Source organism: Aquarana catesbeiana, linkage group LG10, assembly GCF_042186555.1.
Source record: "Aquarana catesbeiana isolate 2022-GZ linkage group LG10, ASM4218655v1, whole genome shotgun sequence".
Classification (NCBI taxonomy): Eukaryota; Metazoa; Chordata; class Amphibia; order Anura; family Ranidae; genus Aquarana; species Aquarana catesbeiana.
This window is the reverse complement of record NC_133333.1, coordinates 235,299,989-235,314,957: the sequence shown is the minus strand read 5'-3', so window position 1 is coordinate 235,314,957 and position 14,969 is coordinate 235,299,989. Positions and strand designations below refer to the sequence as shown.

The window sequence follows — 14,969 nt, the reverse complement described above, 5'->3', positions numbered from 1 at the left end:
GGTCCATTGAGTCTGCCCCCCCCCCCCCCCCCTTCCTTCTCCTCTTCTTCCTTTTTTTTTTTTTTTTTTTTTTTTTTTATTTGGTATAAGTTCTTGTAACCATGTCTGTGTTTGTTTTTTTTTTTTTTTATTTTTTACATCATTTGTACAGATCAGTACCTTCAGGACACCATGAACCATTTGTTGAGTTGCGTGCGCAAGGAGAAGGAGCGCACTGTGTGCTTCCAAGCTCTCGGACTTATCTCTGTCGCTGTGAGGTTAGAGATTCGCTGTTACCTGCCCAAAATTCTGGAGAACGTTAAGACTGCCTTACCACCTAAGGACTTCGCTCACAAGTGAGTTTCAGGTTATTGTGATGCAGATGACACTTATTCTCAGGCTGTTGCAGTTGGACAGTCAGTTTTAGAAAATTTAGCCTTTCAGAATTGCTTGCAGCTACTGTTGTCACCATGACAGAAACTGGACTCAAGCAGCTTTAATATCCCTCATTCCTAGTGGATTGATAAACTGCGTAGTCTGCATTTTAAAGCGGGAGCCCGGCGAAAATTTTTTTTTTTTTTTTAGATGTCAGCAGCTGCAAAAATACTGCAGCTGCTGGCTTTTAAAATAAGGACACTCACCTATCCCAGGATCCAGTGATGTCTGCACCCGGGTCCGAACCGTCCCTCGGGTGCTGCCGCCACCATTCTCCCTACTGCGCATGCGCGAGTCGCGCTGCGCGTTCTCAATGGTCCCCGCTATCTCCTGGGACCTGTCTTTCCCAGGAGACAGCGGGGGAGTGAGGGAGGGGGCGTGACTCCCGCGGGAGTCTATTCCCGGAAGTGGGTGCAGATACCTGTATTATACAGGTATCTGCACCCCCCTCCCCCCTGAAAGGTGCCAATTGTGACACCGGGGGGGGGGGGGATCCGATGAGCGTAAGTTCCACTTTTGGGTGGAACCCCGCTTTAATCCTAGCTGCTGCATCTATGTATGCATCACAATGAAAGAAAAGGTTTTGTTGCTTTCAGGATATGGGCCTGTGTCCATCCGATGTTATTTCTTACAAGGGGGTTTTGTATTCCCATACAAGCAGTGGCTGCTCCAGTTTTCATATTTGGGGGGGGGGGGGGGGGGCACATGGGGGGGACAGGGACAAAAGTAGGGGGGCAACTATAAAATGCAAATATATATATCTATATCTCTATCCTGGGGCCCTTTACTACGATACCACAACGGGCCCTTTCACATGTTCTGCAGTGAGCTCCCTTCCTACTGTATTGGGGGCCCCCCCAGGGTGGCAAAAGACAAGACATTCATGTCACCAGCATACCAAGAAAATATAATACATGGTGGGGCACAGCCTTATGACCTTTGCTATGCCTTTGGGCAGTCCTAGGTGATATACAACACCACCTCCCTCCTCCTCCTCTGCTATAGGCCTTCAGTTTTTTTTTTTTTCTGCCTAGTCAGGAGTAAGGACCTAGTTCCCTGCTGGGCTCTCTGGTACTGGCAATTTTTTTTTTTTCCTCTCGGATTTTTTCCTGTGAGATCTACAATCAACTGCCGGACTGGGCGACGGGCTGGACACTAAGATCCATTGGTCTCCCCAGTCTGGCTAGCGAGCGTGTGCAGACCGCAGCTACGTGCTAGGTTGGCCGTGACATAGCCCCACTGGACGGGGGCTGGCCCTGTGAGTTAAACGCCTCGCAAGGTCGCATACGACCGGGTCTCAGCCTGAGTCACTGTGTTCCTCATGGTTGACAGCCCCCCCCTGCGGCAGCCCTCCACTAATTTAGGCTGCAGCTTCTGCGGCCTACCGCTCGGGCAATGTGTGGGGCGGCCCTAGAGCGGGCGGCAGAGGCCGCCACTTTCCGTAGCGGGCATCCGCCCTCCTTCGGCTCTAGCCTGGTCCGGTTCCCCCTGTGGACCTGTGCACTCGCAGCAGGCGGCCTTCTTCCAGAGGGACAGCACTGTGGGGGCTCTGACAGCGACCCCCTATTGGGGGGGGGTTGTTTAAGTGGGCCCTCCCCCGTGAGGGGCCTTAAGTGGATGCCCCCCCGTAAGGGGCCACTGCCGCCTGTGAAGAACCTAGTGGTGCCCCCTGTGTGCGGCATCATACGTGCCCACCTTGAGCAGAACATGGTCTTGAGTACCATCAAGGGCCAGATGTCGGCCTTGGCAGTTTTCTTCGGCGTCCCCTGGTCTCGCACTCCCTGGTGTGTACTCCTGCCTCCACCGGTGCAGTTGCTTTTACAGCTATGGAATCTACTCTTGGTGCGTTCGGTTCTACAGGAGCCTCCCTTTGAAAATATTCGGGAGGTTCCTCTGTCCCAGAAGGTGGCTTTTTTTTGGTTGCTATCACCTCTGCTCGCAAAGTGTAGGTGATACCATGTCCTACTTCTTACCTGGTGATCCACAAAGACAAAGTGGTTCTTCGCCCTTCTCCGTGGTTCCCTCCTGATTCCCTTTGACTAAGGACGTTGTATTTCCTTCCCTGTGTCCCAGGTCAAAATGTCCTAAGTGATTTACCTTGCATGTCCTGGATGTGTTCGGGCGATTTGGGTGCATTTTGGCAGTCGCAGGGCCTTTTCGGAGATCAGAGTCACTGTTTGTGATCAGACGGGCCAAAAAGGGGCTGTCTGCTTCTTCGACCCTTTTTTCTAGATGGATCAGACAGATGACTCTGGTCTATAATGCCAGGGGTTGGGTTCCTCCTTTTGCCTGTTAGGGCGCATTCTACTTGGCTGTTTATTGCTTCTTGGGCCTTCTATCAGGCGTCAGCTGCGCTGGTTTGCAAGGCGGCCACTTGGTCCCCGGTGTACACTTTCACAAAATTCTACAACGTGGATGTGCTGGCATCTGAGAATGCTTCTTTTGGCCGCAAGGTGTTGCAGGCTGCTGTTTAGAGGGTCTATTCCCTCTTGAAGGGGTATTGTTCAGGTTGGGCTCCAGTGTGTTTGTGTTGAGCTCCTGTTACCTGGTTGGCTCTTGTTAGCCTTGGGATTTTCGTTGTCCCACCCCTCATGTTCGGCACTGCTTTGGGATGTCTCTATGGTTCAGAATAATGGAGCGCTGTGTCTGTCAATCAACGAAAGAGAAAATGGGATTTTTGACTTGCCCGTAAAATCTGTTTCTCTGAGTTAATTGACAGACACAGCACCCACCCCTCTAAGGAGTTTTGATGCTTCTGACACTGCTTTTTACTAAACTGAAGGCCTATAGCAGAGAGTGGGAAGTATATCACCTAGGACTGCCCATAGGCGTAGCCAAGTCTTTTTTTCTGCCTAGTGTCCTACTCCTGTAGGGGGTGCTATAACCTTATGGTTCTGAATAATGGAGCGCTATGTCTGTCAATGAACTCGGAGAAGTGGATTTTATGGTAAGTCAAAAACATTTTTTTTTTTAACCTTGCTACGTTAAATTTATTTGCTTCAGCATATGCACCTTCATGTATGAAAGTATATTGATAAGTTGTTCAGTTCTCCTGTTAAAGAATAGGTTCACCTTTTGGAACATGTTACACCCATAACTAGAGTGGAACATGTAACCTATCCTGCAGCCTCCCCAGTGACAGCGAGCAGGCATATGTGAGATATATTATATTATATTATATTATATTATAATCTTTTTTTTTTTTTTTTCTTTATAAATGGAGCTAAGAGTGATCATTCATCCATATAATTGTTGCTTTTTCACATAAGCCAGTTTTGGAAGCTATGACTCAGTGTGAACCATTTCTCCATACAGGAGGCAGAAGACTATGCAGGTGGACGCCACAGTGTTTACCTGCATCAGCATGCTGGCACGAGCCATGGGGCCCACCATTCAACAGGATATTAAGGAACTTCTGGAGCCCATGTTGTCTGTGGGGCTGAGGTATGTTATCTTGAGTGATGTGGGAGAAATGGGTGATAGGTGATGCATTCGTTTAACTATTGCTTCTTTTTCCAGCCCTGCACTAACAGCCGTGCTGTATGACTTAAGTCGTCACATCCCACAGCTGAAGAAGGACATTCAGGACGGCCTGCTGAAAATGCTTTCGCTGGTTCTTATGCACAAACCTCTCCGCCACCCAGGAATGCCCAAAGGCCTGGCACAGCAACTCTCTTCTCCGAGTCTCACCAATATTCCTGAAGTTAGTGATGTGGGCAGCATAACCCTCGCTCTCCGCACCTTGGGAACATTTGAGTTTGAAGGTAATGGCATTTAATTACTTAGTTTAGACACCTAATGTGTTTTAGTTTTTTTAAAACCCATTTAACCTTAATCTAGATCAGGGGTCTCCAAACATTCTGCGCAAAGGGCTAGTTTACTGTCCTTCAGACTTTGGGGAGGCCGGACTGTGGCTAGTGGGAATAGAAAATGCTCTGGCATTAATGGGAGTAAAGCATGTCCCATCATTGATATAAGTGGGAGGAATAGTGCTCCATTGTTGGTATTAGGGGAAGAAATAGTGCTCCATCATTGGGAGGAATCGTGCCCCATTGTTGGTATTAGGGAAGGAATAGTACCCCATCATTGGTGTCGGTGGGAGGAATAGTGCACCGTCATTGGTGTTAGTGGGGAAAAATAGTGCCCCATCGTTGGTGTCAGTGGGAGTAATTATGCTCCATTGTTGGTCCTAGAAGGAATAGTATCCCGAGGGCCTATTAAAGGCAAGCAAAGGGCCACATCCGGCCCCCCGGGCCACAATTTGATGACAACTAATCTAGATCATTCTTAGGATGTTGAAGTGTCTGTATCATACTTTTTCCAGATGTGCCCCTAGTAAGCGATTTTGTTCTTTTTTTTTTTTTTTTCTTTTGTTTTCAGGTCACTCACTGACACAGTTTGTGCGTCACTGTGCTGATCATTTCCTAAACAGCGAACACAAGGAGATCCGAATGGAAGCTGCTCGTACCTGCTCCCGGCTTCTGACCCCCTCTATCCAGCTGCTGAGTGGACACGGACACGTGAGTCAGACCGCAGTGCAAGTTGTGGCTGATGTTCTTAGCAAACTGCTTGTGGTCGGGATAACAGACCCAGGTAACGATAGACGCTATGGTACGCACCTTATCCCTATAAAAAATATAAAATGTATCAAGAAGGGAATTGTTTAACTCTCTTGGGATGCTTCCATCTTTTCATAGACCCCGATATTCGATACTGTGTTCTGGCATCATTAGACGAACGCTTCGATACACATCTAGCTCAGGCAGAGAACCTTCAGGCCCTGTTTGTGGCTCTGAATGATGAGGTATTTGAGATCCGGGAGTTGGCCATCTGTACGATTGGTCGTCTCAGCAGCATGAATCCTGCCTTTGTCATGCCATTTCTGCGCAAGATGCTCATCCAGGTAGGTTACACTTGGCTGTTTTGTATTGCGATCACTACTATCGGGCAAGTCAAGACTAATCGTTCTGAATATCCATAGATCCTGACAGAGCTGGAGCACAGTGGCGTTGGGAGAAACAAAGAACAAAGCGCTCGTATGTTAGGCCACCTTGTGTCTAACGCACCGCGACTGATACGCCCCTACATGGAGCCAATACTGAAGGTATGGTTTCTCCTAGAGCGATTTCAGGGTGGAATTTGATTTAATTGTTTTTTTTTTTTTGGCTTGCCTTTCACTAAATTTTACAGCTCTTCTTCTTTCTCCTTCCCCTTTTTTTTTTCTTTTTTTTTTTTTTTCCCTCTTTCCTCGTCTCTTAATTGCTTACCATATTTATCTTATAAATACCTTCATAGGTGCTGAAATATTACAAGATCTCCCAACACCACTATGGTAATATGAAATACTGTACGTAATGCCAGATCTGTCTGCACATGCATGAGATCTGGCGCCATGTCTACAACATTGCATGTTGCCACTGACCAGTGTCAGACGAGCTCGGTGGAGTTCATCCCCTTCGGCCTGGCAGCCTTCTGGGATGTTCGACGTGCATCCCAGCAGGCTGCAGGACGAGAGCTCCAAACACAATGACAACAGGTAATGTGAAAGACACGGAGAAAAGTTCTCCATCTGCCCATATGAGAAAGGGGTCAAAACTTCCCTTAAAGAGTAAAGTTTTGTAGCCCACAGTTTTAAAACCCAATTGTGTGAAGGTGTTTTTAGTAGTATTATGTAACGAATTCCATAGCTTGTCGACATTTGTTCAGTCAAACACTCTGACTAATGTCTCTCTGTAATCGCCAGGCTCTGATTTCAAAACTCCGTGACCCAGATCCTAACCCTGCCGTGGTGACCAATGTTTTGGCAACAATTGGAGAGCTTGCCCAGGTAAGTCTTTGAATCATATTCATCAGGTAGCAGACCTTCTACCCTTCATTTATGTTTTGTTTCCCATGCCAACATTATTGTATTAATTAAATAACATACTACAGAAACTAATGAGAAATGGCAAGCCATAGCAACAGATTTTTGCTTTCTGTGGGTTACTGCTGACCTGTCATCTGTGCATTGTCAATGTGATTGAAAAAAAAGAAACTCCACACGAGCACATTGTAAACAACCCTTAAGTTCACTTAAATATTCCTTAATTTTTTTTTTTGCGTGAATGTACACAAGCTGAAAGTTTTTAAACCAGGCTTCCAAGCATGCCTGCTTTGTTAGTGGTGGGATAGGGGTGTGCCACAGTGTGTACAGTATGTTCGAAGGAGGGGGTGGATATCACAAGTGTGATAACAATCACGAGGAGTTAAAAAAAAAAGCGGGCAATTTGCAGTGCAAGGGTATTTCTATTTACAGAACTGCGGGCTCAGAGATGTTTGTAATTAGAGGTGCAGCAAATGGCCGAAAACTGAAGACCGTTTTTAAAAAATATATTTTTATATATAATTGTATTCGACTGTTTAATATCATGAATTGAAATGAATATGAATGTATTGTCAGCCATTATTGGCACCTTTTTTTTTTTTTAGCACAAAAAAGCTCAAGAAAAATGCATCCCTCTAAATTCTATGTATGTCTTCACACTGTCCATAGTGCTTCCGTTGTGGTGTTAAAGTGGTTGTTAAGCCAGTTTCACATCTTCATACCATCCCCTCTGTGTTCTAATCCTGTGTGCCTCTGTGTGAGTAATTTTATAAAAAACATCCTGCTATATCTTATTTCACAGCTCTTCTCAGCGATCACATGATCGGCTGGCTTTCTCCTCTCCCCGTCTGACCGATGCAGTGGGCTTGGCCGAGATTCCCTCGCTGACGTCACTCGGGAGAGGAGAGAGCGCTAGCTGATCATGTGATCGCTGAGAAGAGCTGTTAAATAAGGTATAGCAGGCTTTTTTTTTTTTTTATATAAAATCACTCACGCCGAGGCACACAGGATTAGAACACGGGATGGTATGAAGATGTGAAAGTTATTTGAGCGGCAGGATTAATGGGGACGGGCACTGTCACAAGCTAACAGGGAGGGAGGGGGGAGAGAGCACAGAGGAGACAGCAGGGCTGCGCATGATGGAGGCACGTAAACTGACCACGGTGTCAGGGTTCAGCAGCCATGATACACCGTGGTCAGTTTACAAAGGGGAGGGCATAGACGGGCAGGATCAGCTAGGTGATACGGGGGGGGGCAAATGATGCAGCACAAGCACTCTGCTGTATAACCTGCTTTAAAGGAACAGGATCTTTATTTTTTTTTGGGTTAACAAACGCTTTAAAAATCCTGCTTGCTGCATTTTTGGTCGGCTTAAAAAAAAAAAAAAAAAAAAAAAAAAAAGAACCTCCCTGTTGAAAGACATTGAAAACGCACCAAGAACACATCAATAACACACCCCTGTTATGTTTTTGATCTGGTATTTGAGTCACATGACCTATGAAAAACACACCATAAGCCCGGTTAAATCACGTGCATTTTTGGTGCCATTATCAACACCTTTTTCCTTTTAGGCTGCTTTCACACTGGGGCGGTAGGGGGTGTCGGCGGTAAAACAGCGCTATTTTTAGCGCTGTTTTACCGCGGTATTCGGCCGCTAGCGGTGCAGTTTTAACCCCCCGCTGGCGGCTGAAAGGGTTAAAACCACTCGTATAGTGCGGCTATAGCTGCGCTGTCCCATTGATTTCAATGGGCAGGAGCGGTGAATACACCGCTCCTTCCCCGCTCCAAAGATGCTGCTTGCAGGAGATTTTTATTCTTTCCCTGCCAGCGCACCGCTTCAGTGTGAAAGCCCTCGGGCTTTCACACTGAACAAACAGCGGAGGCTGTTTTGGGGCGGTTTGCAGGCGGTATTTTTAGCGCTATAATGCCTGCAAACCGCCCCAGTGTGAAAGGTCTTATTGCAAAAATGCTGATGACTACAAACATTCCAATAGTAATCCAAAACCTGCTAGATACAGGTCAGAAGGAGATCAATCTCATGTCAGAGGCTCCTGTCTGTTAATTCTAAATGATCATTGAAACTTTTCAAACTGATGCCTTTGACACCAGCATAAAGGCTGTGAACCCTTAGTGCAGGGCTGAACAATCCCAGGTTAGCTTGGTGACTGAAGAAAAAAAAAAAACACTGGATGCCAAATCCTTAGTGATACTAAAGTGTGTGGTGTGTGTTTGTGTTTTTTTTTTTTTTTTTTTTTTTTTTTTTAACAAATATGTTATACTTCCCTTCTATGTGCAGTTGGTTTTGCACAGAATAGCCCGGATCCTTGTCTTCTCTGGTTCGTCTTCGGTACTTCTAGCCCCTCCCTCCTGTTAAGTGCCCCCCACAGCAAGCAGCTTGCTATGAGGGCAACCAAGCCGAGCCACAGCTCCGTGTGTCCATTCAGATATGGAGCCGTGGCCCGGGCAGCCGTGACACTTCTGCCACATCGCTGGATCTAGCTGGACCTCAGGTAAGTATTAGGGGGGCTGCTGCACACAGAAGGCATTTTTATCTTAATGCATAGAATGCATTAAGATAAACCTTCTGCCTTTACAAACCCTTTCACATTTTGGAGGCGTTTTTCAGGCGCTTTAGCGCTAAAAATAGCTCCTGAAAGAATGCCTTATGCAATCCCAGTGTGAAAGCCCAAGTGCTGGCTTGGCTGGCGTCAAAGTCCTGCAAGCAGCTTCTTTGAGGGGCTTTAGGAGCGGTGTATACACCACTCCTAAAGTGCCCCTGCCCATTGAAATCAATGGGAATCGGCACTTTGCGGGCACTTTTAACCCTTTTTTTTGCCGCTAGCTGGGGTTAAAAGCGCCCTCCTTGCGGCCGAAAAGCGCTTTTTAAAATTAGCGGTGCTTTACCGCAGACACCCCCGCGCTCTGTGAGAAAGGGCTCTTAAAGTCTGTGTAGATAAGGGGGTGAAATAAGCGGGTCCAAGCCCTCCAACCCCCCCAGAGCATCCATCCAACCTGCCATCACAGCGACGAGACACGAATAATTAGGCTAATAGGCCCCACCTGACAGAACTGCATTTCTCAGGTTATTCACAATTTGAAGTGGTTGTAAACCTCAGGCGCTGAAATGTGAACAAAGCATATTCCTCTATAGTGTCCTTGTCTCAATTAAAAGCACCAAGTGTAATTTTTGTCTCCTGCTTTGTTCTGCCATCAGCATGAATTACTTATGACAGGTTTTCATGACACCAAGAGAAAAATGGTGACGGGGAGGGACCTCCAGCAGATTGACAGCTTCAGCTCTGTTCATTTGTGCTGTATGAAGAGGGGGGCATGTCACTTCCTTCCAATCAGCTCTCAGACCTCTCCTCGATCTCTGCAGAGTGTACATTCAGCTATCTGCCCCCCTTTTTTCTGAACCTTCAGATAAGCTTCTAAATTCAGCACTTTGAACGGATGTTTAAAAGGGAAGACTGCAGATAAACAGGTACAACTTATGCAGGAGGATTTATTTTACCCCTGTGTATCACCTGAGGACAATCCCTTCACTGGGTCTATGGAAGGGTTTACTACCACTTTAACTGAAGTGGGCCACCTTAATGGAGTACTTGCCTAAACCTTAGATAGGAATTTTGATTTGGGTGGCGAGCGCTGTGAATGGCATTTGGTGCTCTGCATTGTCAGTGTAGGGCCAGACCGGGGTACAGAGTGATGTTGCTGGACCTTGTATGTGACAATGACTCCTGGTATAAAGGAGGGACAGCACTGCAGGGTGTGCAGGAGGCAGGCTTTGGTAACCCATTTTCTATCAAAGGCATATCCTGATCATCCCGGCTCTTGCAGCATTTACTTTTTTCTTGCTAGGTATTCTGCTGTGGTTGACATTACAGCTTGTATGAGACAATATATACTATGCGATTCATATATACTTTCACAATTCCCTATACCTAGTGCAATATTAGTCATATAATGCACTAGGTATATCAATATATTCAGATTGCATAGTGCTCCATCCTAGGTTTACACACACCCCGTGTGACAATCTTTCCCTTTTTTTTTTTTTTTTTTTTTTTTTTTTTTTTTTCCCTTACAGGTCAGTGGACTGGAGATGAGAAAGTGGATGGATGAGTTATTCCCAATTATTATGGATATGTTGCAGGATTCATCTCTGCTGGCTAAGAGACAGGTAGGTGTAGTCTAAATGTCAGGACTGGCACTTGGAGACAAGCTGGCTGACTTTGTTGTTGTTCTCCCTAGGTGGCGCTGTGGACTCTAGGCCAGCTAGTAGCCAGCACGGGGTATGTGGTAGAGCCATACCGCAAGTACCCATCTTTGCTGGAGGTTCTGCTAAATTTCCTGAAGACTGAGCAGAACCAGGGTATCCGCCGAGAAGTAAGTTATTCGTTATCAAGCCTCTGGCACACTGCTATTGTGGCTAAAAGAAACCCCCTGTCCCTTGCAGGACTGATTGTACATGTTTTCTTCCAGGCTATCCGGGTGCTGGGCCTATTGGGTGCTCTGGACCCATACAAGCACAAAGTGAACATTGGAATGATTGACCAATCTCGAGATTCTTCAGCCCTCAGTATGTCCGAAACTAAAACCAGCCCGGATTCTGGTGAGGAAATGGCAAAAGGCATAAAGAAAATAAATAACATGGGAGGAAGCCACTGAATGGTTTTTCACCTGTCTAGAATTTTTTTTTTTTTTTTTATTCCGATTTTAATTGGGGGGGAAAAAAAAGTCACACTTACCAGCCCCAATCCTCCTCTTCTCGGGTCCCTTGCTGGCATCCCAGACTCCTCTTTAGCCATTTTCCATGGGGGGAACCCGTGCGGACTCGCTCCTGAGCCACCCTGTCTGTATCTATTGACACAGTGGGCGACTTGACTCTACTTGGCACAGAATTGATTTGACCGCGAGAGCCAACGTCTCCTGCTGATATCAATCTGCCCGGGGAGGAGGTAGACCAGCAGTGAGAGCTAATGCTCTCATGCACATCGCTGGATCGGATTGGGCTCGGGTAAGGATAGGGGGGGGGGGTGGATTCTGCAGCACAGAAGGTTTTTCAACTTAATGCATAGAGAACTCTGCAAAGCGGACAAACAGTAAATCCCTTTTACTGGTGTTTACTGAAGAGAAATTCAATCTTTCTTTTACAGAAAGTTAGGATATAGTGTTCTAATGGGGACACAAACTCAGTATGACACTTGTCTGAGGTTCTTGGCCTCCCCACTCTATCACAAACTAAAAGTTGTAATTAACCTTTTTAGGCTCCTTGTGGGTATGATTAGTGCTTTTTTTTTTTTTTTTTTTTTTCCATCGCATCATTCACACATACCGTGTATTAGGATTTTGGCATAATCTGTCTGAGGGCTGCAGGAGCAAGAACATGTGTAGAAGGTTGTGTTTAGAAAATAAAGCTGAAAGTGCAACTAAAGGCAAAACTTGGAGTGGAGAGGGATTAGAACCCCTGACACCTTTTCTTGCTGTCTGTGCCCCCATTTGGGAGAATTCACCCAATTTTGACCTATTTACCATTTATTAAAAAAAAATCCCACATTTTGGGATTACCCCAGAAAAGTAAAAAGGGGGGATCTTCCAATGGGGAAACTATTTCTGGTGACCTGAGGGATTCCATTAATTTGCAGTGATTTCCCCTCATTTGTTTTGACTATGGGACAGAAAGTGAAGGAGAATCTCCCGAGTCCCCAATGGGACACAGATTGCAAAAAACAAACTGACGTGGGTTATGACCGACCCTTCCTCTATCCAAAATTAAACAGATAGCTCCGTAAGACTATCAGATGTAAATTAGAGACAAGTCCACTAGGTGGCGTGCATCTCATTGGACTTAACCCATAGTACGCCAGCACATTTTACAAAGTGGCTGAATTCCTAGGGGTTCAGATTTTAGTTGTTTTGTAATCGCATTAAAGGCGATAAAATGTGCTCAGATTTTTTTTCTACTTGTGTATCCCCTTTAAAATAACCTGTAACAGATAAACCAACTTGAGTGTTGGGATTTTTCATAGTGTAAAGAGCCCATGTTCATCCATATCTCCTCTCCTCATGTTTCAGCTGATTGCAGTACCAGCGAGATGCTGGTGACTATGAGCAATCTTCCCCTAGATGAGTTCTATCCAGCGGTGTCTGTGGTCACCCTAATGCGGATCCTGAGGGACCAGTCTCTGTCTAACCATCACACCATGGTGGTTCAAGCCATTACCTTCATCTTCAAGTCTCTTGGCCTGAAATGTGTCCAGTTTCTACCTCAAGTGATGCCAACCTTCCTGAGTGTTATTCGCCTGTGTGACAACAACGTGCGGGAGGTGTGTATCCTCACAGTGCTTACTGAGTAACAGTTTCTCTTATCTGGCACGTTACTGACATTTATTTTATATTCTCTCCCTACAGTCTCACCAGCCTTCTCCTCAAGTAAGTTTTGAAGAATTGTCACTTTCTTACGTACTTTACTGCTCCGTGTGAATCAAACAGGCCTATTGTGGTCTGTTTCCCATTGGACTTAAAGAGCAAACCAACACCACGGAGTGTGCGGACAGGGAGGCACCAATATAGGGCCCCAAAGGCACAGCCTGGGTGTCAATGCCGCATGCACCGGTCGCGGTGAGCCTCCTGAACGGTCCGGCTTCTGGGACCTGTGCTGTGTCCTAGAAGACTGGAGGGAGGGTGAGAGGAGACCTTCTGCTCAGATCGTTTAGGCCAGTGGTTCTCAACTCCTCTCCTCAGGACCCACTTACAGTCCACATTTTAGGTATTCCCTTGGGGAGATGCAGAGCAGAATACTGCATTCACTGAGCAGCAAATATCATCACCTTTGATGTATTTCAGTTATCTTGCAAACCTGGCCTGTTAGTGGGTCCTGAGAACAGGAGTTGAGAACCCCTGGTCTAGGTGAAGTGGGATCAGGTAAAACTAGGTACCTGCTCTCTCTCCCCCCAAAAAAAAAAAAAAAATTACATGCTAAATGTGGCAGGGGAGGAGTACTTTTGGATGGAGCTCCACTTTAAGCAGTAAAAACTTGACAAGATGTCTAACCCTCCCACTTTTTTCTCATCTGAGATCAAAATAGCCCAGCAAAATATAAAATGCAGAGAATACTACAAATGTATAAAGAATTTCTGGCCATAGTGGTGACTTGTATTGTTTTTTTTTCTTTCCCTAATGCGATGTCTCGTTCTGCCTTTTTATTTCCTGTTCTGACTTTGGCCATGAAGAGGACGGGATTAATGTCACCACAGGTAAGCTTCATTCATCTCTTGGCCTTTGATGACTGACTGTCCTCTGTAAATGCTGACGGCTGTCCTCTTAGTGTTGAGCAGTAATAATGAGTTACATTCACATTTGTAAGCGGTTGTTTTCTGTTCAGAAATATGAGTGCATTTGTTTAATCTCCTATAGTAGCAATCCATAAAGGCATATAGGGACACCCTTTGAGTTTATTGATATACAATATTAAGACTGTACATACATAGGGAGCACTTACTGATTTTCGTTCTCATAGTGCAGTACATACAGTACATTCGCATAGATATACTATATTCCTTTAAAGTTTTTGCTTTAGTTATAGGATTCCAGCATAAATTCCCCCGCCCTAGTACAAACCCTTTACCCCTCAAATTCCCCCCTCTGATCGCAAATGCTCTCCCAACATAAGTTCTCCCTAATCCCCATCCTAGCACAAATCATCCCCCTCCCAACACAAATCCACCCAAATCACTGTTCCCAGCACACCTGTTCAAAATTTCCCCTTTTTGAACAATTCTTATCCCCTGCTATCCCCAAAATACCCCCCCCCCACCTCACATGACACCACAGTGCCCAGGGCCGCCATCCCTCCTGCCCACCCTTTGTCCCATCCCAGCCTGTCACCTGCCCAGTTCTTTATGCTTATTTTATTTACCAAGATTATCTACAGGGTAGTGGGGGGGGGGGGGGTTTATCACTGGTTGGCCTTTTAGAAACTCCAAAAAAAAAACTACCGTAATTGTACATTTGAAATCCATGCTTGTCTACTGCATTACCTGAAAATAATTTGTAATGCTCTTCTGCCGGTCTCATGATCCTGGCAATCCTGTCATAGTGCATGACCGCCTTACAGACTACATCTCAGCTAAGCAATGCAGCCTGATCTAGATCATGCCACAGCCCGTGACTGGACAATAAAAAAAGCAGCAGCTTACTGATGTGGTCATTGGTTTGTTCCTTTCTCCTGTTTGCAGACTTCCATTATTATATTGTCTGTGCTGACCTCTGTACTAGAACCTGATTGACACAGCATAATAGTCTGACCCACAAGACAAATTCAGTTGGTAATCTTATGTAAAAATACATGTAATATTATTGATTACAGAACAAATTAGTGTTTAGCTTTTAAAAAAGAGTGACCCTTGCAATAAATCTAGAATCAGACGAGGCGGCCAAGGACTTTTTTGTGTGAGAGAGTGGCTGCTGCTTAGTAACCTGCAATGGTGGTCTCACCTGTGTATTATTCAAATATACATGGAAGCATCACTCAGCTGTATTAAAGTAAAACTAAACATAGATTATAATCTTGGGCCCTACTTGAAAAAAATGTTTGTTGCAGTATTTCTCTATACTGTGACCGGCATCTTATGACCCATTATTAAAATGCGGGGCCACTCTGAATTTTTTGGTTGGAGTTGGTCTTCAG

The 14,969-nt window shown here is 45.6% G+C and overlaps 1 protein-coding gene across 11 annotated transcripts in view; it reads left to right on the top strand.

Moving 5' to 3' along the window:
* MTOR (mechanistic target of rapamycin kinase) overlaps positions 1-14,969 on the top strand; it is a 182,227-nt gene that overhangs the window by 23,735 nt on the left and 143,523 nt on the right. For all 11 annotated transcript variants that reach the window (XM_073603449.1, XM_073603448.1, XM_073603446.1 and 8 more), the window contains exons 9-21: positions 152-335; positions 3,730-3,858; positions 3,934-4,178; positions 4,795-5,007; positions 5,112-5,317; positions 5,396-5,518; positions 6,158-6,241; positions 10,368-10,460; positions 10,532-10,666; positions 10,763-10,892; positions 12,356-12,606; positions 12,692-12,712; positions 13,513-13,536. In XM_073603449.1, coding sequence (XP_073459550.1) covers positions 152-335; positions 3,730-3,858; positions 3,934-4,178; positions 4,795-5,007; positions 5,112-5,317; positions 5,396-5,518; positions 6,158-6,241; positions 10,368-10,460; positions 10,532-10,666; positions 10,763-10,892; positions 12,356-12,606; positions 12,692-12,712; positions 13,513-13,536 — 1,838 coding nt within the window. The remainder of the gene's footprint in view (positions 1-151; positions 336-3,729; positions 3,859-3,933; positions 4,179-4,794; positions 5,008-5,111; positions 5,318-5,395; positions 5,519-6,157; positions 6,242-10,367; positions 10,461-10,531; positions 10,667-10,762; positions 10,893-12,355; positions 12,607-12,691; positions 12,713-13,512; positions 13,537-14,969) is intronic.